Source organism: Dermacentor albipictus, chromosome 1, assembly GCF_038994185.2.
Source record: "Dermacentor albipictus isolate Rhodes 1998 colony chromosome 1, USDA_Dalb.pri_finalv2, whole genome shotgun sequence".
NCBI lineage: Eukaryota > Metazoa > Arthropoda > Arachnida > Ixodida > Ixodidae > Dermacentor > Dermacentor albipictus.
This window is the reverse complement of record NC_091821.1, coordinates 325,222,570-325,249,460: the sequence shown is the minus strand read 5'-3', so window position 1 is coordinate 325,249,460 and position 26,891 is coordinate 325,222,570. Positions and strand designations below refer to the sequence as shown.

The 26,891-nt window shown below is 49.2% G+C and overlaps 1 protein-coding gene and 1 long non-coding RNA gene across 4 annotated transcripts in view; one reads left to right on the top strand and one right to left on the bottom strand.

Annotated features, from left to right (window-relative positions):
• LOC135909143 (phosphate-regulating neutral endopeptidase PHEX-like) overlaps positions 1-26,891 on the top strand; it is a 220,270-nt gene that overhangs the window by 124,668 nt on the left and 68,711 nt on the right. For all 3 annotated transcript variants that reach the window (XM_065440968.1, XM_065440978.1, XM_065440985.1), the window contains one exon: positions 2,218-2,362. In XM_065440968.1, the coding sequence (XP_065297040.1) occupies positions 2,218-2,362 (145 nt within the window). The remainder of the gene's footprint in view (positions 1-2,217; positions 2,363-26,891) is intronic.
• On the bottom strand, positions 26-25,672 carry LOC135909153 (uncharacterized). The gene is made up of 3 exons (XR_010566612.1): positions 25,346-25,672; positions 938-1,038; positions 26-375 (listed from the first exon to the last, which is right to left on the bottom strand). It is a non-coding gene; the product is annotated as an uncharacterized lncRNA (long non-coding RNA).

Here is a 26,891-nt window from a genome sequence, read left to right as displayed (position 1 = left end):
AAGCACTTCAACTGAAACGTTTATATTGGTCCACAGTGTATTTAAAGCGAAACAAAACTTTCGTCGTACTCGAATGGAGCTACTCGAACAAGTTCACAGGAAGATGGATACTTGAAGTGGTCTTGAAGAGGACTTATTCAGGCGAAGTCAAGATATTGTTGAAGCGTCGTCAAAACGTTGTCTCCAAAGGCATCTTTTGCACGGTGGCTAGATTGGCAGGTGTGCCAATCGACGCAGTTCACTGTTTCTCCACTTCATGACAGCAGTAGAGGCGCTGCGGTCAGAGGCCTGTACTGAATGGTGCGTGGTGTGCTACTGATTCTATTGATAGCGCGCGCCTGTTATATTTCAGATGACTGGTTTTCACAGAAACGCCTGAAATAAAATGGTTGAATTATGTTGAGAGAGTGCATAAGAATGTTATCTTTCTTGCTGCAACGACCAATTTTCAAAAGCTCTCATATATACCGTCTGTTAACACGCTTGAAGGCATTGTGCGCTGCGCTTGCACTCATGATAGCTCTGAGTTCCTGCAACTCTCTTAGCGCCCTAGTGCTGGTCACATTCTCCACACTGCGAAAATCACTTCGTCTGTTGAAGAAAACTCTGATTTTTTTATCTCAATATAGGTGCACCACCTGAACACACATGGGCCTTGTCACAGCAAGCACCAAACACTAGCCTTGGACCATACATATACACTTAACCGGCAGCTCAACAATATATTTAACCTACTGTACCTCGTTTAATTTTTAGAGAAACGTCTTCATATTTCATTTGATATATGTATATTTGCGAAATAGGAATCAGAACTAAAGTCATCAATAAATTCTAGCCCTAGGTATTTCCCGTATTGCTAGTTAATTGGTTAACGAGCGCGTAACGAGCACGTAAACATAGGGGCAACTTGTGCATAAACACAAGTGAGCGTTCTTACGTTTTGCGCCCATGAATATGTGGCTGCCGTGGCCGGTAACGAACCCGCGACCTCGTGCTCAGCAGTGCATCGCCACAGCCACCGGGCTACCGTGGCGAGTCCTAAAAGATAAGGGGGAACATACGGAAGGAAAATGTCGAATCAAGTTCATATCACACTTGACGCTTATCGAGCTGAAGTTGTTAAAGACATCATGCTCTCTTAAGACAAACCAGGGATATCAAGGGTCAGGAGACGACGCGGCGGAGAGGCAAAAATAAAAGAACAAGATTGGTGGAACTCGATTACATGTGAGATGCTCACGTTATCTATCCATTCATTCGTAGTAACGCCCCCATTCACCGAACAGTGGCTCTTGATTCTTGAAGAACGTCATTCGCATGGTTGTCGCCGTAATAGGTTGATCACCATAGAGAAAATGTAGGTCAAAGTTCCATTTTTCGTATTACGAGCCGTAGCACATAGCCGAGTCGTCAGTGTGACGTCACAGATTTCAAAGTAATTGTCCACACTGGGACCACTGTGGTTCAGTAAAATTTCTCAAAACTTCTAAAGTTCAGCCTCTGGCTTCATTTTATAACACGATGTGCGTTTAGGCACGCGCATACGCAGTCAATGTTCGTCACCTCACGGTCGAGCTGGTGCGGGAACTTCAAGGCGGCGTTGCCACCATTATATCGCTTTCTGTGTGGGTTTTTTTTTTTTTTGGCTCACCAAACGTCCTATCGCGGTAACAGCGTTTTCTCTTTCTTTTCTTTTCCTTTCTTTTTGTAGAAGGTTAACTTACTAACACAGCTTAAATTATATATATATTTTTAAAATTTTTAGCGTTCATCTCAGTTTGTGCAGTCGAAGGGGTGTTTCTGAGCAATGTGAAGGGGTTTACAAAACAGACTTTCTGAAGTCAATTGGCTCTGCCACGTAATTGGTTCTTGCCCTCTCTTCCTTTATTTCCTTCTTTAGCTGCGCGAACCTAATCAGAGTCGAACAATGACAGCGTCGTGATAACCATGGCCGGCATAATATAACGATTCATTCCGTTCTGCTGTATTCTTTTCTTATCGTTCAGCGCTCACGGCCGGCCGACGTGATGATACCGCAGGTGGAGCACCGAAACTTAAAATAATTGCAACAAAATTATTACACCATCCGTGCCCATGGCTCTGTTTAACTAATAAGTGCCTGCCTCTGAAATGGGTGTTCGGCGCAGTTTCACGACACGCTGTTTGCCAAAGGGTGCAAACCCGGCAACCACGTTTTTTTCTTCTTTATTTTCTCAGGAACATCGGTGAGTTTGTGGGCTCCTTCGAGTCCACCAACAAAGAAGACGGCGTCGCCCTCATGGTGGGCTGGGTGTTGGCTTACCACATGGCACCGGCGCTCAGCTACAGGGTTTTCAAGTCCTACAAGAGCTCGGTGTCCTTGGTACGGAATCACCGTCGCTACCTAATTTGACTAGTGTTATCCAGTTTATCTCTCCCTTCACTTGCCCACATTATGTGTTTATTTAAGAACACATTCAACAAGATCTTTGGCTGGCGAAGCATTGCGTTGCTGTGTTAGTAGAAAAGCTTTTCCTAGCCTTACCTTAACGTTTCGTTATGATCAGCCTATAAGTATCGGCAAGATCAGCTTGGTCCTGCAGACTTTTGTGCGTGGTCACTGGCTCTGCCCTTACTACAAAAGCAAGTTTGGTGTGCCACTGGTTTCTGGGGTGTTTGGATGTGAGGTGGTGCTGATGGCTGAGCCTTTTTGGGGTGTCACGTAATTGCTTTCGGTCGCTCCCAAGACAGGATCTGTCTCCTGACGCGGAGACAAGCCCCTTGCCCACCAGATAGAAGACGACGTATTTGTCACCAAGTTGGAACAGAAACCCTCTCGCCACCAATCCGGAATGAGATAAAGGAATGACCTTGTGGTCACTGCCACTGGAGAAGTGGCGCCTTACCGTCATGGAGCCAAATAATTGACGTGGCTTACGTCCTATCAATAGAACAATGAGTTTACCATCTAAGGGAAGTGTGGATTTTTGGGGAGGCTTCCTGGCTATATAAGCGGCCCCCATGGACTACATTTGCCTCTGACCTCTTGTGTCGACATTCTTCACTACCACTCAGCATGCACATAGTCTGTAAATGTCTTTACTTTGCTTTTAATCATCACGAAACCCGCCTTCGTCGTCGTCACCTTCAACACGCGGGAAAGCCCGACCTCATACAGTCGAGGTTTTATCAGTTTGCTACTCTATGTGTTTGAAGAGACGAGATCAACTGAAATCTGCTAACCCCGCCAACAGGTTCGACAGCTATGAAAAGGCGTCGCCTGCGATAAAACACTAATACGCGTTGTCTATAAAAAAAAAAGAAGAGCTCGACAACACAGCAACTCGACGCCAAAATGTCTCAGGAAATGCCTGACTGCAGTAAACGGAACGTTTTCGGATAGCATTGCATAGCATCAATCACAACGTTATTTATTGCACGATATTGCATTATGTGCTCTCGGGTGGCGCTCCTCTTACCACCGCGAGTTACCCGTACGCTGTATGCTCCCCTTACCACAGAGTCACCGTGCGCTATTACCGGAACCTCCATGGGGTGTTTACCACAGCGTTACACTGCACTATATTCGCCATCACGAGTCCAAATGTGGAAGTATATGTGGACAGCGGGAGGCCGGTCACGTAGTAAAATTTATATATATAGTGTGATTGACGGCGGTATGTGCTCCGGATCACAGTCAGTTGTACTTCGCTCGTGTGCCGAGTGAGCTGTCAGTGAACATGGTTTAAATTGTGGATCTGGGTCTTCAAAGATGTGCAACGTAAGGCTAATGCATTTCTCTCGGGTTTACCGCTAACTCACCACTGAATTCTTTATTTATTTATTACCTACGTATTGCCCAGTGAGCATCACAGAAAGGGGAGTTGGAACATAATGAGGCACAGTGTCAAAATTAAAAACGAGAAGAAGAATAATGTACAAAAATGCAACTATAGTGCAATCACGGCCCGATGTGCACGACGTTGGGCTGTTTGGTAGAGCATGATATCGATGAAAAATTAGATCCTTCGAAAGCAGGGCCAGATAACGTGACAATAAAGGTGCATCCAAAACTACAAGTACGTAATAGCAGATGAACCTAGGTCTCTTCCATATACCTAGGAGACAAGAGCATAACTAAAAAAATATGCAGATCCCACGCACTGCGGGACTCGATGTAAGCGAAGCTTTGTCTGCTGTTTGCGTTCATTGACGTTATTTCGCGGTGATATATTGACGGCATACGACAGTCGTGACGTGATGGGAGATGTTACCTTGCCTGCTCCGCTTGTGTTTGTTGTTCTTGCTCCACTCGACGCTTTATGCGAGCCTTCGTCTCCTCGGCACTAAGTGTGCGCTTCGGCGCCATTTTGGGTTGTAGCGTTGTAGCACGTAAAACTGCCCCCTCTCTTTCTCTATTCCCTCCCTAACACTCTCCCCACTACCTCCCTCTACTGTCGTTGCTGTTGCGGGTGAACACGGAGGCAAGCGTGGCGGCTCCTGCACTGCATTTGTAGGGGGGTCACGCCTAGTTACGGCGTCCGGAGGGCATGGTGCACATGCGACGCGGCGTAAACGTTTACGCGAGCTTCTCCGGCCATGTACTAACGCGACAGCGTTAAGAAACCCGCGCCGCCGAAAATCCCGTGTCGACGTCACGGGCATCGCTTAGCGAATAATCATTCTGAACCACAACCTCGCCGGCTCTCCACGTGGTGCACCCTTGTATTGCATTCTTTACAATGTTATTCGTCGGAATTTTGAGAATGACAGCTCATAAACAAATGCCATGAAACAAAACACCGACAGCGCACGCCTTTTATGTTCTTGTGGCATGGCCACGTCTCAGACACGTCCCAACGTGGCCGGCGTTAGCGGCGGGCAAGACCACAGCAGCCGCAGCGGAAAGTCCAAGAAAGAGGCACGGAAAGCTTCGCTTCAAAATGTAAAGTCAGAAGGCTACAGTTTATAGGAGTGCTCAACAAAGGTGCGCTCCACAGCCCCTATAAGTTGCAGTCGCACGCGCGTGTGCGTGTGCGCGCGCGCGCGCCGATACACGCAAAGTGCATCGAGTGGCCAGGCGCGCGTCCATTTTGCTTGTAAATGCGGGCTTCTTCAAGCTCGGAAAAACACTTTTACGTAGCGTGTATTGAGCAACGAGAAGCTGCACCGGGAGCTTTTCATGTCGCTCTACAATTTTCTAACTTACACTTTTGGTCAAATTATATTATTCGAGAAGTTGATTAATTAATAAGACTAATTGTCTAATTAGGCGACATGAAAAAAATAATAATCTGAGCATTTTAAGCGACGGCAAACAATATTACTTTGTTTCTGTCCTCCTAGGTGATGTGTGCATATTATTAAATCTTGGTGCATGATATATGGGACACCATGTACATAAAAAAGATATACATTGGTAAGGTAACATCACTACTGGTACAACAATCGATTAACTTTACATAAGTAAAGAAATACGAGTACCAAACGAAAGCAAGGGGAACAAAAGCAAACGACACAAGTCGCATTCAGCACGACAACATAGAAAAAGACATAGAATCAAGAAATACGAGACGACTTAGGGCTTTTAAGAAAGTCGTGGCCGTTTCTGATCGGACAGCTGAATCCGGTAACAAATTTCTATGCTTAATGTCCCTAAGGCAAAAAATAATGTACTTGAAGCATTCACTACGCGTTTTCGGTGTGGGTATGTACACCCTTTATCAATAGCCAGGCTTGATGCTGCATTAGTTTGATTTAAACTACTTATCATGCTATATGTTTACAGGATTATGGATGACTAGAAAATGAAGATTCTGTCTTTATTATACCGTTCTCTTTTCCGGCGTTAGCGGCTCAGGGAGTTTGCATAATTAAGTTGGAGTGCGATGATGCCGGTTACGTTTAGTGAATATAAACCCCGAGCCAAGTCTTCGAGCTTTTCTCAATTTCGCAGGAATTTGTTTTGGTTTTTCGCAGACTTAAGCATATTCAGTTATGCTAATTAGTGTGATGACGACAGTAGTTGTTGATTATGAACATCGAGCCAGGCCTTCGAAATTTTTCAACTTCGGAGGGGTTTAATTGTTTTGCTGTTCGACGGATTTCAGCATATTCAATTATGCTAATAGGTCTAACAAAGGTTTTATAAACGAATATAATAATTTCAGGAGACGTAGCATTCAGGTTTCGTCTCAGTCCCCACAGCAGAGTATCAGCTTCACAACAAAGCTCGCCCACGTCCGCACTTGGGATCGTGTAGCACAAGACAGGGGTAATTTGAGATCTCTGGGAGAAGCATTTGTTCTGCAGTGGACATAAGAATAGGCTGATGATGAATAAAACTCAGGCATCACTTATATTCCAAGGGGAAAAAAAGACAAGAAAAAGAAAAACCTGACTCTAAAAAATTTCTGTTAAAAGAAGACAGGAAGAACCAAGTATTTTACATATTTTTCATACAAAAGAACCAGGCTGCATTTCTAAGCGTTTTATATTTCACTGCAAAACATTCATGATATGAAAAGGACAGACAAATAACGGACATTTTACACCCTATTGCTTGTGAAATAGAACAGACACACGTGCGGTGGAGGTTACATAAAGGGCCTGTAAAAAAAATTCACCGAAGGTTACGATACTGCCTAATGCCACATTTGAGCGCAGCTCTACACTCTTAAACAAAATTACACCCGTTGAGTCACGTCTTGCCACACAACGATGATAGTCACCTGCCTTGTCCGCATTTCCTTTCTTTAATGCTGCGAGCCCGGCACTTCCAAGTCACGAACGGCATGCGCGCTATCAGCATGACAGAGCATTCTCGACAGGAAAATAGCGAGCGCCAGCGTTTTCAAGAAAGGAAACGCAACCAAGCCAGATGACGATTGTCGTTGTGTGGCAAATATACACCCCAAAGGGTGTACACTTGTTTAAGAATATATACACTCTAAAAACGTTTACGCCCTTTGGGGTGTATATTTGCCGCACAACGATAATCGTCATCTGCCTTGCTTGCGTTTCCTTTCTTGAAAACGTCGCGGCCGCTACTTTCCTGTCGGGAATGCTATGTCCTGCTGATAACACGCATGCCATTGGTTACTGGGATGTACCGGGCTCGCAGCGTTAAAGGAAATGCGGACAAGACATACGACGTTTATTGTTGTGTGGCAAGATACGACCCAAAGGGTATAATTTTTAGAGCGTGTTTTCATTTCGTGGTATAGTGGCTGGCGCGGATAATCTCGCGTGGCACGCTGCAAACGGAACGAAGTGTGGTGCGACTGCCTCTCTAACCGCGAGATAGCGAGAGGCAGCGCATTAGTGATGCGTGGGCGCGATAAACAGCAGCCACTGCAGGCCTCCGCTCATGCAGAGCGCTTTGTTTCCATATACGGTGAATAACGCGGGTACTTGGGCTGGTTGGATACTTGGATGCGTGATCGTGAAAATTCAGCTTATGCATAATTCAATTGCGAGACAGCGCTCGTGTAGTGCATTGTCTTCTTTCCCATCTGTTTACGCTGAATTTTCATGACCTTGAATCACATGTGGTATCGGTGGTGTTATCCGTAAACACACGACGCGCACTACTTTTGCGTCGGCTCATGCAGCCATCGTTACCGCAGAGCCCGTCTTGCGCGGCACTACGCTTTTCTTCTCACGCTTTCTCCACACCCTCCTCCTCTGCTTTGCGCCTCATGGTTCCGCTGCACCCCCTTCCTCCGCTTACCTCCTCCGCTTTCCTCCTCGCCCTTTCTTCTCTATCGTCGTCTTCATCCGCCGCTACGCTCCGCGTTCGCTCTTTCATCCCTCGCTATGCTCGTTCACTCGGTTACGCCGAGGACGCCGACCCTCGTCGCAGGAACGAGCGCATAAGAGCTGCGCTCTAATATGCGGCTTCATGGCAGCTGTGCCCCGCATGTTTTCATGCGCTGCTTCGTCTAGCTATCCCCTCTTTGCAACTTATAAATTCCAACATTAAACATTTTTCGCCAGTTTTAGACGTAGACGTCCGGGAAATGGTGCAGAAATTGACAGTAATTTTATTCTGTTGAGGCATATTACAGAGCATCTGTAAAATAACGTGTATCAGTAACCTTGCAAAAACATAAACAGAAAATTCTGTTCAACGAGGAAGCATTCAATCATCATCATCAGCCTGGTTACGCCCACTGCAGGGCAAAGGCCTCTCCCATACTTCTCCAACTACCCCAGTCATGTACTAATTGAGGCAATGTTGTCCCTGCAAACTTCTTAATCTCATCCGCCCAACTAACTTCCTGCCGCCCCCTGCTACGCCTCCCTTCCCTTGGAATCCAGTCCGTTACCCTTAATGGCCATCGGTTATCTTCCCTCCTCATTACATGTCCTGCACATGCCCCATTTCTTTCTCTTGATTTCAACTAAGATGTCATTAACTCGCGTTTGCTCCCTCACCCAATCTGCTCTTTTCTTATCCCTTAACGTTACACCTATCATTCTTCTTTCCATAGCTCGTTGCGTCGTCCTCAATTTATGTAGAACCCTTTTCGTAAGCCTCCATGTTACTGCCCCGTACGTGAGTACTGGTAAGACACAGATGTTATACACTTTTCTCTTGAGGGATAATGGCAACCTGCTGTTCATGATCTGAGAATGCCTGCCAAACGCGCCCAATTCAATCAGGCCATTCTTTTCCAGTGCTTGTCTGGAAATTTGTGGAAAATTTTCTCACGGTGCACGAGCATCCAAGTTTGGGGCATACAGGTGGTGCCTTGTTCGAACAGTGGCTTCCCCGACTGCTTCTTTTTTTTTTTTCATGTACATGACGAGATGTTCGAAATACCCGCATTGAGGAAGTTTTCGTTTCTCGTCACAAACGTCATCGTCAAAGGAGTTATCGCTTTCGGTTTACATAGCAACTGCACGCTGCGCCGAGAGTAGAGTACGCAGAAGTGTATGCAAAGCCGCTAACACGCAAGGGAGGTGAATCAAAGGTTAAAAGCGCAGCTGGGTGCGTGTAGTATACGCGTATCGCTTGGGACAGAAAACGAAACCACTGCCAAATGACCGAGTCCGTGCTCCGGGACGTCTCGCTTCGTGGTCACGACACACGACCACATGGTAATACTCGTTTTAAACATTTAATTCCTTCTCTTATTCAGAGCTTTATTCTGTACTTTTATTGTTCGTCTGATAAAACTGGGCGCGCCGAAGGTTTGAGACAGTGCTTTCAACATAATGAAGCCATGAACGCCATGTTTATGCAGTGTGTTGGCGACAAGGTAACTTGTAGTCGTTTATAGGAGCACTGGATAATGCCAAAGGGGCTTCTGGCTGCCTTTCTAGCTCGTAATAGAGCGCCACTTTTCAGAACATTACCGCCACAGACGGGACGTTGTTAGGCTAACTAACTTTGTTGTCTCTGAATGCAAAACGCAATGGGGCCATAGGTCGTGCTCGCTACTGTTACCTACATCAGCCACCAAACCACGGCTCTTACAAAGTTCACGTACGCTCGTTTCCGGCGAAGTAGACCACCGGGTCTAACACAGAAACAAAAACACACGCTACTGCCGAATGACTCTAGTCATCAAACCTTTTTTTTTTTTTCTGGAAGCAGGAGGCTCCGACGTTACAAGCGCGCTGGTAATGACTATTTGCAGTTTATTTCTATTAGCGTTTACATTATCCGCCTCCCCCGCCTCTTCTTTCACTCCTTCCGCTAAAACAAAGCTTATGCCTAGCTAGAAGCTCCTGACTAACCACCACACTAATTACGGATGTGGCATGGTGACTGCTCGCGGCACGTTCGTTTGTCCTGCGCATGTTTACTACAGAAAAGAAGAAAAATCTAAACTCCCAGGTTCTCGTGCTTCCCCTGGGCGACTACAAGTCGACAGCATTATCTGTATTGGCCCACCCACGCCTTTCATTGCACCGGCTCCGAGACCGGCCCGCGTTACAAACAGCAATATAAGACCCTTGTTAGAACAGCTACCATGCGCTGGTATCAGGATCGGCCCGTCCGCTCCTTTGATTACGTTGCCGCCGAAATCGACCGGCTTTAGTCTGCGTCGACACGAACTACGAAAACCAAACAATGTTCTTTATGGTGCTATTGCATAACAATAGCGGGAAGGAGGCACATTTGCCATGAGCGCATTTTTTTTTTTTGCAACGTCAATGTTACAAACCCTCAAAATGTTTCACAAGCCTCGTACATGTGGCATCGGTGTCCATTGCAAGCCAAATGTCTTTGCTGCACCGAATATTTTTATTGCGTTAGTTTGCCCTACGGCATCAAAAAGAAATGTTACACATTATCATGAAGCTTTGACTCCCGCATAAAATCCAAAAAGGGGCGGCGATGAGGGCCAAAAATTCACTTGTGTAAATCTGGCCACCGATTACGGTTGCGATCCACACGTTCAGACGACGTCGACGAGTCGCTTGCAGACCAGGGCATGTCCATAGCAAGTGCTGTAGGTTTGCCTCCCGTACTCGCGCAGGACAGTATGGACATCAAGAAAAGGCGTCAATATATTCCCGCTGCGCTCGGATGGGCGATGGGACAGCCGCGCACACGCGAATTTTCGGGGCGATCCCTCCTTCTGACGCGCGGAGCCACCCGGGGGGTCGGAACCAGTCGGAGGTATGAGAGCTTGCGCTGTGCGCCGAGAAATGCATTTCTGGATGTCCAATATTTCAGAGTGTGCTAGCAGGCGCAAAGGCAATGGGTGCACGACCGTTGACAGATGGCATGCGGTGTCTGCCGTGGTATGAACGAGAAAACTAGACTGACAAATCCAGCAGACTCGAACGGGGCATGGATAAGCCGCCGCACAAAGATGAAAATCCGTAGCTGTATACGCCTGCTGAGCGCTAGACGTGACGGAGTGCGCACAGCGCTTGCGTCGCGTCGAGGGCAAGGAATCTGCCAAGCCCATCAACTGCCACGTCAGGTAATAGGAATAAAGGAAAAGGGGTTTATTGGCTTAGTTACACGGCTCCTGTTACGGAAGCCCACTCCATGCAGGAGCAAGTTAAACGTCCGAGTTCACATCAGGACCCTCTATCCCACTGATCGAAAAGTCTCGGCTTTTAATACCACCGTCTTCCCTAGGTGAGTAGAATAGGGAATCTGAAGACTGTCCAGCAACAAATCACCATCGCAGGATCCGTTGCGATACCACGCCGATGCTCGCAACACTCGGCAGTAACCACGCCTCCGAAGCGCGATGGTTTGGAATATGCGGCAGGAAAGCAACCTGTGAATGTAAGGTCACCGTCGTTGTTTGGTAGCATTGGATCCCCCTCCCCCCTTCATCCTTACTTCAGGCTGTCAGGTAATGGTGGGGTTGGTGGCCTTTTGTGGACCCGTCAAGAGTCGGTGTCCACGCTGCGCTGACTTCTGGATAGGCGCTGATGAATCGGTGGTAGTTTGCCTCGTTGCAAATGTCTAATTAACTGCGAATTCCACGTCGCCTCGTTATTTTGTAGCATTGGATGGGGGCCCTCCTTTCATCCTCAGCTCAGGCTGCCAGGTAGTTGGGGTTGTGGCCTTTTTTCTTTTTTTTTTCTTGAACCCGTCAGGAGTCGATGTCCACGCTGCGTTGACGTCTCGATAGGCGATGATAGATGGACGGGTGTTTGCCTTGTGGCAAACGTCCAATTAACGTCTTTGTGGTGTTGAGACGTAACACCTGCCAGTACCGAGGTAATGGGGGTATCCAACTCATGACAATAAGTCTGGTTTGCATCTGGATAAGAAGGACACACTAAGGAAGCATGAAGAAGTGCCGAACTTGACCCGGTATCCACATAGGCACTTAGGTCTAGTTCCTAGAACTCCGAACAGGAAGGGCCAGGCGAGGTGGTTCCCACGGAATTTGAGTTTTGATTACTCACTTTGCGAATGCAATCAAGGGTGCGATCTTGTACGTGGTCCAAAATCGAACGGAGGCGGTCCGTTCTTTACGTCACGAAATAGGCGGTCCGTTCCGTTGCGTTCGTCCGATAGCAGACGGCACAGAATGACTGACAGCAGATATCACGTTACAGTTGACGTCATGGCGTTCTTCACGGTTCAAATTGACCACTGGTGTGCGGCTTGGTGGAACGGACCGCCTCCGTTATATTTTGGAACGCGTACAAGATCGCACCCCAAGTGGCTTGTTGTTAGCTACGGGGCAGTGGCCCCAAGGTGGTAGCGGCGATACATATTGATCCACTGAGGGGACAGGTGGGTCCATGTTATTTGCCAAGGCAGCAGCCGCAGAAACACTACTGTGTATTATCACCCGAGCTTCGCGTCTTTCATGAATGAGCTCACTAAGTTGGTTCAGCTGCGCTTGTGCCTGAAGTATCGTGATAGGTGTGAGCATTGGAAGGCCTTTAATCACACGCATGGTTTCCCAGTTAAGGTTTTCCAGTTGAGCCAATTCTGCTTTGGTAAGGCGCTGAAATTGTGCTTGATAAACCGATCGAGACTGGAATACGGAGCAAACTATGGGCCGAGCAATACAAGTGATCTATTTCATCGCGTCGCCCGATTTCTGGGCAACGCGACGAAAAATAGAAGGTAGAAGCATGCTAGAGGCGAATCGGGGGGCACAGCGTAACCAAGGCGATGCCGATCCGGGTGCACAAAAGTCGACTCGAAACACTCGGACTGTGATTACCCCTGCCAAGACGCGGCCATCGAGCTTAAGTCGAACAGGAGCTTGGTCGAGCTTGCGACGGCCGCAGCTGTTAGCAATGCTTATGTAGGAGGTATTTTCCATTGAAAGCCCCAATGACGTGCACCAAGCAAGAGTGGTATCAAGTGCTGCCTGCTCTCCCCACTGTCGATGCTCCAAAGAGCGATGAGTCGTCCATACCGTCACATCACCAGCGTACATTAAGAATCGTACGTCCGGAGTGTTTGATAGCTTCCACAACATCGGCTGTAGCGCAACATTAAACAATAGCGGTGCAAGAACGGATCCCTGCGGCACTCCACGCTTTTTCGTAAATTATCCTTAGTTCTTTCCGAGAAGACGGACGGAAAAGGAGCGCTCACAAAGAAATGATTGCATGAATGCGCGAGCACGAGAAGGCAAGTGAATCCACTGCAGGGTCTCAAATATAGCCTCGTAGTTCACTTTGTCATAAGCTCGATGTGTGTGCACCGCAAGCAGTGTCTATACGCGGTGGGAGCGACCACCAATGAGTACTTATTATTGACAAAAGAGCGAGACCAGATGTATGTGCACCTATTTTCTTAGTTAAGCGAGCTAAAGTGTTCTGTCAATAGTTCTACCTTGACCACTTTTCTCCAGCTCTCGTGCATTTCGAAAGAATCAGTCACGAAATAGACGCCAAGAAATCCATTAGGATATGATCAGCAAGTACTATTTTTATCTCCATGGCGGGCGTCACAGCAGGTACATAAAAGACAACACTACGCGCGAGCGAGGCATTGAAACAGACGAATTTCCTCCACGTCTTCCGTAAACCTTTGATACCATGGTCACCATCAAAAACTAACGCCTGTATTTACACAGGAGCTCGACTGGCCAAGTTTAATTTGGTAGAGTAGGAACCCTTAATACGCACACTTACGCCCTCTCTGGCGTAGGAGCCCGTGTTTCATGAAAGCGCGTGTTTGCATGAAAGCTCCCTATACGGAATGGAAGACAGCGCCACCCCACTGCATTCACAAAAAGCTGAAAAAGCCCTTACGATAAAATTATCCACAAGAGAAAATTTGAGCCAATACTGACAGCGGACGTATTAACCAAGGCTGCCAGCCAAGCAAAGAGCACTTACAAACAAAAATTATGCAGATCCCATGCACTGTGGAAATCGATGTATAAGCAAAGCTCTGTGTTGGTTGCTTTGGTTGACGATAATTAGGGGTGATGTTGACGGCGAACGTTTATTTCTTGCACGTTGCACGTTGCCTGCGTGCATCACTGCTGTTTGTCTGCGTAGTACACAGAACACACAGGGTTTGCTTGAGGCAGTGTTGTGCGCCATATTTCATAAACTCTGAGAGGGTTGAGCACTGTCATTGCCTCACACGGCACATCGCATCCTGGCAGAAGTATTAAACTTCAATTGGATTATGGGTCTGTACGTGCCAAAACACCAACCGGATTATGAAGCACGCCGTAGTGGCGAACTCCGCATTAAGTTTCACACCGCGATGTTCTTTAACGCGTCCCAAAATCTAAGTGCACGTGCGTTTTCTATTTCGCCCCAGTCGAAATGCGGCTGCCATGGGTGGGATCAAATCCGCGACCTCTTGCAACGCCATAGTCTCAAAGCTACTGCGGTGGGCACAGAAGTGTTGAGTTGTCGGTCGACCGTTTCCGTGGTGTCGCCTGGAACATGCAGTGTGCTTTAATTAATGCGGCTCTGCTTCTGCATGCCCGGCGTAGTTTGTCCGCTTGACATATTTGCACGGTGGTTATTTTTCAGAAATAGTAGCAACGTGCTATAGCGTACCTTGAACTTAAGCTTATCCAGTTGCCCCGCAACCGCTGTCGTATAGTAGTAGGGTTTCCTTGCCTTCTCACGACATCTCCCACCCACCCCACCTCCCTTGTATGGGAACTGCCTCTTCTCTCTCCTCTCTACAGTTCTATCTACGTCCCCGCTGGACTAGCACGTTAGCAGAAAGGGAAGCGCTGCAGTTTCTGCAATGATTCTGAGGAGAGTCAGGGAAGATTACAGCTGTCAAGAGGCTAATGTGGCGACGCCCAGGGAGCTCCACATGTCATTGTGTACATTCGAGGCCGTGGGGTGAAAAAGAGTTTCTCCCGTCGCCTTTCCTTTCTTACCCGCGCCTGTCATCTATATACACGCTCTGAACCACCCCCCGACGAGGTGTGCGCGAGAACAGCGGCCCACAGCAGCAGCAGCAGTGGAAAAGGCGAAGGAAGAAGCGAAGAAAGCTTCGCTTTAAAAAATTAGTGACGCCGCGAACATGCACAGCGAGCACCGCGGCGTCGAGGCGTAATTGAAAAGGGCGCGAACTCGGTCTGATCTCGACGGTGCGACCCCTGGTGTGCCACAAGGAAAGCGCAAGTGCTGCACCAGCGCCTCATGTATTCTTTCAGTTTCCTTTTTTCTTTTTGAAAAATGCAGGAAACGATGGCTGCACAAGCACAGAAAAGACTCTGCGAACATGCCCAGCGAGCACCGCGTCGTCAAAGCACAAACGGAAAGGGCGCGAACGCAGCGATTCTCTTCTCCGCCTCCAAGTGCCTTCCTCCTCCAGCGTCCGTTTCCCTAGCGGCTTGAAAGGTGGTGGTGGTAAACATTTATTGCTTGAGCCTTTTTACAAGATTACTTGTGAGGGGGCTCAGGAGCGCGTAGGGTGTCCGGGAGTTTGTGGCCCTCGGCGACCCTCAGAGCCCAGTCCACCAGCCGTATTTGGTCGGCTGGGTTGGAGCTAGACACCGCGGTCTCCCATCCCTCGACGTCGGTGAGTTGCCACTCAGAGGGTGGCTGGAGCTCAGGGCATAAGAACATAATGTGATGGAAATTAGCTCGAGGTGCGCCGCAGAGCGTACATTCCTGTTGATATAGGCCTGGATGAACCAGGGCGAGAAAAGCTGGAGAAAGAAAAGTTTGTGCCTGAAGTTGGCGCCAGGTACTTTGTTGCAATTTTGTTAAAGATTTATCTGGGGGAGGGTATCTCAACCGCATTTCGCGGTAGTGGAGGGTGATCTCGTGATATTCGACCAATCTGTCTCTGGCGTTATCCAGGTCATCGGACGGCGTGGCTCGGTTGACGGCTACTCGAGCGATAGAATGGGCCATCTCATTGCCTGGATGGCCTGCGTGCGCGGGCACCCAGATGAGCTTAATTGGTCTGAGGGGGGTCTGATGATTGAGAATTTTCAGTGCCGGTTCATGAACTCGGCCTTTCGAGTAGTTGCGGATTGCAGTTTTGGAATCACTAAGGATAACCTCGGCAGCGGTGGTTGAGATGGCCAGCGCTATGGCAGCCTCCTCCGCCTCTATGGACGTACGCGCGTGTATTGTGGCAGCTGTGATGTAACCAAGTTGATGGGACACTGCACTTACGGCATAGGCTGGTTTCTGTGGGTAACTAGCGGCGTCGACACACACAGTGAGGTCGTCGTGTTGGTGTTGTTTGTAGAGGGCTTTTGCCCTGGTCTGCCTGCGTGCCTCGTGATGCACGGGGTGCATGTTTTTAGGCAGGGGGAGAATAGTGATGCAGTTTTGTATGTCCGATGGTAAAGGACATGTCTGATGGGCCTTGGAAGTCGGGATTAGTCCTAGTTTGTCCAGGATGTGCCGACCTGTGGTGGTAGAGGACAGCCTCTCAATTTGGGCTGTGCGATGGGCTTCCGTGAGCTCAGCAAGTGTGTTATGTACCCCCATGCGAAGGAGGCGCTCGTTTGGCGTGTGCCTGGGGAGGTTAAGTGCAGTCTTATAAGCTTGACGTATAAGGGCATCCACTTTTTCCGTTTCCGTCCGGTTGAGATGTAGGTATGGGAGCGAGTATAGTATTCTGCTTATGACAAAAGCCTGTACTAACTTTCTCAAGTCATGCTCTCTCATCCCATTGTGTCTATTGGCTATCCGCTTAATCAGGCGCATAGTGTGGTGTACTGTGGTGGTGAGTGTGTTCAAGGTCGCCGTATGTCTGCCGTTGTTCTGCATGACCATGCCAAGCACTCGTAGCTCTGTGACCTCTGGAATGGAATACGACTTCATGTGGATACGGATGCTGGGGTTTGGAGTTGGGTCTGTGCGACTCTTCGGGGGGTGAAGAACAAGAAGTTCCGACTTGGTGGGGGAGCACGCGAGACCTATTGCCGTAGCCCGCTCCACCACCACATCGGCCCCTGCCTGTAAGGTCGCCTCCATGTCGCCTATGCTGCCTGTAGTGGTCCACAAGGTAATATCATCAGCATACAGGGAGTGCGAGAGGTTGGGAATATTTGCCAGGTCTCTGGCCATGGGAATGAGAGTGAGGTTAAAGAGGAGTGGCAAGAGCACTGACCCTTGCGGTGTGCCTCTGCTACCCAGTTGGACCTTGTCTGTTGTCAGTTCTCCCACAGTAAGGACCGCAGTCCTGGCCTTTAGGAAAGCTGTGACATAGGCGTGAGTTCTCCCGCCTACGTGTAGACCGGATAAGGCGTTCAGCACTGCGGTATGTTCCACATTGTCAAAGGCCTTGGTCAGGTCGAGTGCTAGTATGGCTCTTGTGCGTTTGGCATGCCGGGGGTGCAGGACTTCTTCAGAGAGCTGAAGCATGACGTCTTGCGTGGATAGATGCCCGCGGAAGCCAATCATCGTGTGAGGGAAGAGATTATGTGTTTGCATATGCTGTTGGAGTCTTTCTAGTATGACATGTTCGAAGACCTTACCTAGACATGAAGTGAGTGAAATCGGACGTAGGTTTTTTAGATCTAGCGGCTTGCCTGGCTTGGGAATAAAGGTTATCTTTGCATGGGTCCACTGTGGTGGGAGGGTTCCTGCGGCCCAGTGCGAGTTAAAGAGTTGGGTGATCGCCTGTATCGACCTGTCATCAAGGTTTCGAAGGGCTTTGTTCGTGATGTTATCCTCCCCTGGAGCGGATGTGGTTCTGAGCTTATGTAAGGCTGCGCGGACTTCCCAGACAGTGATGTCTGCATCTAGTTCTGGATTGTCCTGGCCGGTGTAAGGAGGTAAGGGGACCCTTGTGCGGTCCGCCAGATATAGGGTTTGCAGAGAGTCCAGTAGTGCTCTGTCTTCCGCTGGGTTGCTGTGCAGCAGCCGCGAAAGACTCTTGCGCTGTTGGATCTTGTTATTTTCGGGGTTTAGCAAGCATCGCAGAAATGACCACGTGTCCTTTAGGCCTAAATTCGCACTCATGCGGTCGCAGAGCTGCCCTACTGTTGGCGTGTTAGGTGTGTTGCGTGCTCTTCTATTTCCCTGACAAGGGCCGCGATTCGGGTTTTGAGTTTTCGATTGTGCTTATTTGCTAGCCAGCGTTTCTGTAAACTGTTGTGTGCCTCCCACATGTGTAATAGCCTACTGTCTGCGAGTTCTGAGTCTGACGTGGTTGGTACCTGGGATGTGGCCATTGTGGTATCTGCCATTAGTTGCTGCACCCACGTGTCCAGGTTATCGATGGTTTCAGGTGCGGCTGCTCTAATCCTTCGAAACCTGTCCCAGTCAGTGATGGCGACTTGGCGGCGTTGTGTCTTGGAGAGCGTACGGGTAGGGATGTAGGTGCTAAGGATGAAGTGGTCACTGCCCAATGAGTTGAGCATATTGAGCCATGTACCATTGGGTATGTGCTTAGTGAGAGTAAGGTCCGGGTTTGTGTTATGTTGGACACTGTTGCCGATCCTTGTGGGAAAATTAAGATCGTTGAGGAGCGAGAGCCCCTCGTTTTGGATGAGCGTCCATAGCGTGGTACCCTTCCGGCAGTTCTTTCTGTAACCCCAGGCAGTGTGGTTTGCGTTGAAGTCGCCCACTATTACTAGTGAGTTCCTTCCGCAAATGTCTAAGGTTTTACGTATCGCCGTTACTAGCGGGGATGCAGGGCCCTTGGGGGGGCTGTAGATGTTGAGCACAAACAGACTGGTGTCGTGTCTGTGTTGGGGAAGAAGTTCTATGAGCACTCCATCAATGTCCGGAATATCAAGTGGAGGGAGCGTAGCTGTATAATTTCGGTGTACCAATGTGGCTACCCTGCTGGAGGTCGCATTGGCTATCTCGAAAGGTGTGTAATTAAGGAGCTTTGCGGGACCTTGTGTTTCTTGTAGTGCTATGATTGTGGGCGTTTGATCTGTGGGCAGGGACTGTAGGTGGAGTTGGAGGTTGCTGCGCTTAGCCCTGTAACTCCGGCAGTTCCACTGCCATACCACGGCCCCGTTAGGCCGTGCTGCCATGATGATGACTGTGAAGAGACTCGGCTACGGAGGCCGAGGTTGTAGAATTTGAAGCTAGCAGCCCATTTAGCTGAGTTTGTATCTGAGACACGGTTGCTTCCTGGGTGCCCTGCCGTTTCTCGAGCGCCGTGAGTCTATTAGCTATATTTGCCATCCAGGCGGCATTGTCTTTCTGCATGGCCATGAGGCTTTGTTGCATGCTTTGAATAGCGTTTGCAAAGCCTGTCATGGAAGTGGTCCCGTTTTGGGAATTTTCTCCGCTACCGTCAGGCTGCGCACGGCGCTTCTGGGGGGGATTCCTGGTCGGGGACGTTGCTTGTGACGGAAGGTTAGATGCCTGCGGCGCAGAGGGGGGTCTGACAGAGGGAGCCCTAGCGGCGGGTGGGGGATTAGGAGAGTCGGTTCTGCGCGCATGCATGTCGCGCTTAAGCAGTGATTGAATTTGTTCACGTAGTTCGGCGATTTCGGCACTTTGTTTCTGAAACTGGGCCCTGAGCTCCTTATTTTCCCGCTCGAGAGACGGAGACCGCGGCCCCCAGCTCACCTGTTTCGTGGACTGAATCTCCGTCCCAGGTAGAGGAGGGTAGGAGGTGGAGCGGCTCCTGGTCCGGCCGCGCCCGGTGGTGGAACGGGATCTGGACCTGGACTGCGTCCTGGAGCGAGAGGCCCTGTCCGACTTCTTCTGGGGGTCCGAGAGCAGCCTCGTGGGACTGCGGGAGCTGCGGGAGCTGCGTTGTTGGGTGGAGTCGGGGCTAGCCTTTTTCTCGATCAAAGCCACCTTGACGGTTGCGGGTGGAGACTTGGTCTTGCCGGTGCGGTCAAACCGCACCTTACACTTTTTGCACCCCGTGAAGTGCGCCCCTCCACAGAGGATGCACTTGGCGTTACAGGTGGGTGGTTCGACGAGTTGATGCTCTACTCCGCATCGCGGGCAGCGGTTGCTCTTGGGGTGCGGACACACGTCCACTCTGTGCCCTGCCCTCCAGCAGTTGTGGCATGCCTCCACTTTGGCCTTGAAATGGTGGCAGGCATATAGAGTCCCATAGAAGTTCAGCTGCTTCGGGAACGCTTGCACATTAATGAAGGTGATTAAGATAGACTTGGTTTTGCCCAGAGGTCTTGCGTCAGTGATCGTGTACTGGGAGCTCTTATTCATAGCTACCAAGTCTTGGATGATTTCTTCTGGATTTTGATTGTATAGCGCATTGTAAATGATGCCACGTACCGCATCGTCAGGGGCGGCCACGTAAGCGCGGAGTGGGTATTTCACGGTGTCTAGTATCAAAGAGTCCACAGCCACATACCTCTTCGCTCGGTCCTCCGCAGGGGTACTGATCGTGAACGAGTTGTTGAATGGGTTCAGGCGCAGTTTGTCCTCCTGCCGGGCGGTGTTATAGTCAATGCGGGCGTTCGCGCATACGAGTGGGAGAAGCACTCCGCCGTTGCACTGTCGCACGCACAGTCCGCCGCCGGGTCGGAATATGACCTTGAGGTCTGTTTTGGGTAGCTTGGGTAGAGGAGCGTGCCTTTTTGGCTTGCCGGAAGTCAGCGGAGCCGTCGGCGGTGTGGTTGAACTAGAAGAACTGCCGGTGGAACCGGCCGATGGCGCCGGGAGCGGACTCGACGCCAGGTGTTGGAGCTTGGGGTAGGCAGCCTTCCGGGCTTCAAAGGCCCTCTGCCACCTTGGGTCACTTGCGAACTCCTCTGGGGTGATATTTTCTCCCGCGACACAGTAAGCCATCTCCAAGGACGGCTCCATGGCGCTGAGCGGCGTCGGAACAGACGCCGGTAGGCCAAGACCTAACCGGCTGTCGTGGCGAGACGCTCGTTGCGTTAGGCGTAAAGTAGGCCTATAGCGCGGCGGCCGCCGCGTCAGATAGAAAAGCGCTTCTCGCGCACAAAGTCCGGTCGGAAAGTTCCAAAGAAAGGTGAAGACGGCTGCCGGGCACCTGCACTGACCTTTGGGGACCGGTTTCAGGCCATTTACGGTGAAATATCCGCCATCTCGGTGAAAAATTCTCGGAGCCGATGTAAGGTGCGTCCGCTCTGCTCCGCCGCTGGTGGCGTTCAGCGGCTTGAAACAATCTCGCCGATTTCACAGAGGGGTCATCTACGCTTACGCGTAAAAGCTATGTTAATGGACACTGGATGGAATGGAATGGATGTTATGAGCGTCCCCTTTGGAGCGGGGCTGTCGGTTGCGTCCCAAGCTCTTGCTATTAAACTGCTTAATGTCCTACGTAGGTCATTGCGCTGGATGGAGGGATGGATGTTATAAGCGTCCCCTTTGGAACGGGGCGGTGGGCTGCGCCACCAAGCTCTTGGTATTATACTGCCTAATATCTTACTTAGGTTAAACAATAAAAAAAAGCACTATGGACACCCACAGCCAAATTTTCTGATCCCCTATTGCGAACTGTGCTTTTGTACGTCTCTGTTTTTTGTCGTTTCGCTACTTTTATTCCACCAATCCTCCAATTGCCTCTTACTAATACCTATTGCGGACATGTTTACTTTTCCACTGCTCTCGCTAAACCCAAGGGCTTCAAGGAGGCCAGTGGTGCCTAAGTCTACCGCTGGGTAGACGTCTTCACATTCTAATAAAACATGCTCCATAGTTCCCCTAGCTCTACCGCAGCAAGCACATGCTTCTTCTTCCTTCTTATATCTCGCTTTATAGGTGCGTGTTCTAAGGCATCCCGATCTCGCTTCAAAAAGTAATCAGCTCCCTTTGAGTTGTCACAAATTGATTTTACTGATTTCGTTTTTTTCCTCTTAAGTAGTTACTCGTGGCAGGTTTCTTTTCCATTGCTGCCACCCATGCGATTATTGCAAAAATTATTGCGCACTTTGCAAAAAAGTGAGCGCCCCCTTCGTAGGCCGGAGGAAGCGTTCGGGGCGCTGGGTGCAAGAGTGTTTGTGTGGAGAACATTCCCCGTCGTCGCCTTGTTGCTACCTGTGCCACCGAGTTTCATGGCGTCAGCTTGCGTTGTTTGTTTAGTCTCCTTAAGTCGTGTCAAAATGATGGGAGGAAGACTGAATTCCGTTTTCTTTTTTGGGCACGGGATGGTCCTGCGACTTTTCGCGATGCTCGATCGCCAGCCACCAGGTGTGGAGCTCCCTGCACTCAACAACCGCGACCGTGCGTCAGGCCCATCGTGGTTGCGAACTTAAATAGAGGGTTACGTGACGCACGTTATGCTCAATCTGAGCGTCAGTGACCCACAAGTGCTTCTTGTTCAGGCAGCTTGCACCTACCCCATTGGATTTGACGCAAGTAGATTCATTCTTGGTTTTCTCTTTCTGCAGTGTTGTAGAAGCTCAATATTATGCATTACAATGCAAATTTAGTGCTGTGCAAACTGTTACATGTATGTATTGAAACAGAGCTAAAATGAAGGTCAGGGATGAACTTTATCGAGTTGCTTGGGTACAAGCTAAAACATACAACCTGTGGCTTCGTCAGCTGTCGAAGCTGGCTGCATTCCGTCGGCTAGCCTTTGCTTCATATCGCTCAATTATCTCGCACTTCGATTGGCAGCATGGAATGAGCACGGAATTTGCGCCCTATTTTCCAACAGACTATATTTATGTCTATAACTCGTCGCATCAAGTAGCCAATCTATGTGCTATCGAATGTGTAGCAACGTGCGAGACGGTCTGACATAGTTTTCAAAATAATCGTTAGGAAAAACGGCCCTTGATTTTCATTTCCTCTCGCAATGAAAACGCGTGCGTTAGCTGGCGCGCGCACACGCGCACCGTTTAAGCCGGCGATACGCCGGCGCAGCGAGCCCGCGCGCTGACAGCTATGAGCGTACACCGAGCACGAAAGAGCGCTCTGAAACCTCTAGCCCACGCCGTCGCACACATGCCACACTGAAATCCTACCTCGATTCCATTAAAGGGAAGCTGAAAGGTTTTCCAGAAAAAATGAGTGAAGAGCAGTACGCCGTGGTTTTCAACCCTCTGAATTCGAATATCGCATCGAAATTGAGTGAAAGAAAGCGCAAGCATATTTTATTTCGACGAAAAGTGCAGCAGCAGACACGCCCAGCTCGCGCGCCTCGTTTCCGCCTGTGATTGGTCGGGCGCCTCGTGACGTCAACAATGGTTCGGCTTGCAGACGACGAGCGAACGCGACAGCCATCGCCTCGCTTGCAGCGCTGTCGCTGTCGCGTGCAAGATCACTTGTCAGGGGTTTATACTTGTACATACTGCACGTACGTACATACTTGTACATACTACATGTACGAGCCCATTGCGAAGAACCGGCCTCTCCAAGAAGCAAAAAATGCTGGTGCAAGCACTGCTTTCCACGCGAACGAAGGCGAAGTGTTAGTATCTCCTTGTGTTGGAAATGTGCTTTGGCGAGTATGTTTTTTGCTAAGCTGCATTCAGTGTTCCAGTGAGTACGTTTCCGGGCAAACAACTGTAGTGTTATGTTCCTGCATGCCTCCTCGTAGAACTTAAGCGGTGATGCGATCTTCAGCATTTGTGCGCTGCCCCAAAGCTGTCGGCAATCTACACAAATGGTTTAAACACGGGAAAAGTTTTTGCCGGCTGTTGTAGCACGTGTAGTATAGAACCTTCATCAGCGCGCCATCCGCACGCTACTCGTAACCGGCGAATTCCGTCGGCTAAGTGAGATGGTCGGTTTCTTATGTGTGCGAGAGAAGGGGGAGTGTAGCGTCTTGGCGTGAGCAGGCTTTCCAACACATATGCAAACTTTACGATTGCCCTGCGTTATGATAGCTGCATGCAGGCTGTTTGACAACACACGTGCGAATAGAAAATTTGCGGCGCTTGGCGATGAAACCTTCGTCAAGGGTGGGCGATACACATGCACCTTCCGTTAAGCGTGCTAACAATTTTTTTTTTTTAGGAGAACCCAAAGCACGCATTATTGATAAACTGCGGTAGTAATCGTCACGGAAGTGGTTAGAGCACAACACTTGTTCTTGAGCGCTTGAAGTTGTTTCGCTTCACAGCAGCCTCCCACTTAGCTGAAAGCTTCTTGTCTTGCAGGAACTAATGGAACATCGGAACATCGTCGCGGCCGCTGGTGTTCGTGCAAGCGTAGGCTGCACAGAACGTCGGCATGATCGGCCTACAAGTTCAATTGATGCTGCGCACGTCAACTACCACTCCTATATACACACAAATAAAGGAATGTAGGGTCGCGCGAAGCAGATTAGGACGGCACGCACGCAGAAATAAGCCTGGTCAGGCACGGTCGAGGAGACTGCGAAGGAGCGGAACACCAGTGTTGACGTCACTAAGCCGCGGTTTCCGGTCTCCGCTCACATCGTCAGCGTCAGCAGCAGCGCGCGGCGCTCGACGGAGGGCGGAGCTACAGCGCAATTTTAACTGACGATTGCGTCGCTCCTAAGTGAAAAATCCCCCCCCCCCAAAATTTTAGGGCGTCCTCTAGGGGTTACTTTATAGGCGTCCTTTAGGGGTTCCCTAAAGGGCACCTACACAGTAACTCTCAGCAAAAATATTAAACTGCTCGAAGAGAACGGGACATGAACAGTAATATAGACGCACACACAAGGAGCAGTCGTGTGTACGTCTATGTTTCTGTTCATGTCCCGTCTTAAGCAGTTTAAAATTCTATGAACGGCCCAATCTATGAACCGACTATCCTAACAACATGCCTTACTACTCTAGCGTCGCAAATAAAGGTCTCTTCTCTCCTCCTCCTGCGCCAGCGTTGGCTCCCCCTACGCGGAGGCGCTCTCCGAGTTATAACTCGTCATTTACAGCGCATACATAGACGGAGGACAAAAAAGGACTACGCTGTATGCGCTGTAAATGACGAGTTATACCATGGAACAGCACTTGTCTATGTTTATCGGAATTTTTTATACATTATATCGTTACTGCCTCCCCAAACATCAAGAGAGGACAACTGAATGTCGTTGGGATTGGTTGGATCGCTTTGCGCTACTTATTCGTGCTGCCTCTCTCGCTTCAGCGTCAACGTAGCGGCGACAACACAGCGTTTCAGTAGCGTCTCAGCAATACGGCACACAGTCACTTTATAAGATAGCTTTTCAAGATACGCGCCTCCGCGTCTCTCTTCAACGCTAAGTAAGCGTCGAGAACACAAAGCGCGAAGCTATATCAGCCGTCGCCACGCGTCTCTCTCCAACGCTAAGTAAGCGTCGAGAACACAAAGCGCGAAGCTATATCAGCCGTCGCCACTCTCTGTTGGTACCGCAGATCGCTTTCAGTGTACGATCGCCGCACCGTCATCGCTTCGTAACGTACGGCGATACACTCAAAAAGGTGCTGTTCGCACACATTAAGGCTAAATAAACACAACGCCATGGAATGTATGACTCAATTGCCAAAAAGCACGTGTGTCTGACGACAACTTGATTGAAGTCGGCCACGAAAGCTGCAAATAAACGCAGCGTTACCATGCTGCACTTAAAGGGGGAAAAAAAAAACGAAGCAAATCGCTCGCTTACCTCACAGAGCCGGGAATTTGCCCGGCTGATTCTTTGCAGCCGAACCTTCCTCCGCGCCACGTCTCGCTTCGCAGATGGAATCCGGAAGAGTCGCTTGCCGTCATTTTCACGTGTGGTGCATCCGAAGGCACAGCAACACGGAACTACGCTACAAAAGCAGAAAGGAGGCACGAAACGTGGCGTCTGCGCACTCCACTCGCAATGTTTCGCACCGCAAAGCTGGCTGAAACAAAAACAGACAAGAATAAAAGCGCGTAACGGTGTTCGGCCAATGGGAAGGCCGAGCGTCGAGGGAAGGCGCAGGGAGCAGGACGACGGCAATATTCAAAGGATGGCGCTACTTTTTTGTTTTATTGAGGGGTTTTAAAGGGCAACTCCGGCCATTTTTTGATGTCCACCGATGTCAATAAAATTTTGAATATACGTTCTCGTTTACATTCTGATTATCTATACCAAACGATATCGCTGCCAGTCATTTAGTTTTCCTGAAAATGAATTTTAAGTATTGGTTGCGTTGCCGACTCATGACTTTTTACTGGTCACCCTCTGTTTGTGACGTCAGAGACTACGCTGCCACTGTCGCTGAAATCATCGCTTAAATTGCCGCTGTCTTGTTGGGGAAATTTCGTAAAAGCTCCCTGTGGCGTCAGAAGACATCAACTTCGTTTCTTTGGCGTTAGCGCTACGAGTACTGCGTGTTTAGCACGCGTTCTTCATGTGTGCATTATGGCAGTGTAGGGTCTGACGTCATGTACTTATTGTGGCGCAACACGAAGCAGCTACCCGTTTCGGTTTCGGTATCCCGTTTACTGGCTATTTCAATTATTGATGAATTTCTAAGCAAATTGAACCAACTTACCGGTGACACGACTGCCAATGTCTTTTGAAAATGACAGCATCCTAATATGCTTAAAGAAAACGCCGGAGTTGCCCTCTAAGAGTCAGAACTTTTGGGCGTCACCTTGTGTCTGTATCTCGTTTTTGCCTCCGCGCGCCCACAGTCATCTTAATGTTAATGTTTCCAACTATCTAAGTACTATGCAGACACGCACTTTCGTGCACTGTCCATGGTGCGCTCAACGCATTTCCTGCCAACATAGAAATTATTCCAAATCAAATAATTTCTTGCGCATTCTTCAACAGTGTAGATGGTGTCAGTGCTCAAGTTTTCAAACTGCCTTTAGAGAAACCTGTGTAAAAAAATATCTTTCGTTTATTTTTTCTGCATAAAAGACCGTGCGCACAGCGAAGCCTTTTACAGATTCTCGTACTAAAATCACCATGGTATGAAAATTACAAATAGACATCCTACGCGCTATTGCATGCCAAAAGTACAGACACGTGTGATAAAGCTTACAGAAAAGGCCTGTAAAGTATGTGAAATGGGTGGCGTTTCATGGGCGCTGTGGCTGTACGTGGCCTGCATGTGCACATGCTCGGCGTCGTCTTTATGCGTCTCTTTGAAGTCACAATGTTGGACATTTTACACTAGTTTGCAACATATATACACTCTAAAAACAAAGAGAGTTCCGGGCACTCTCTTTGA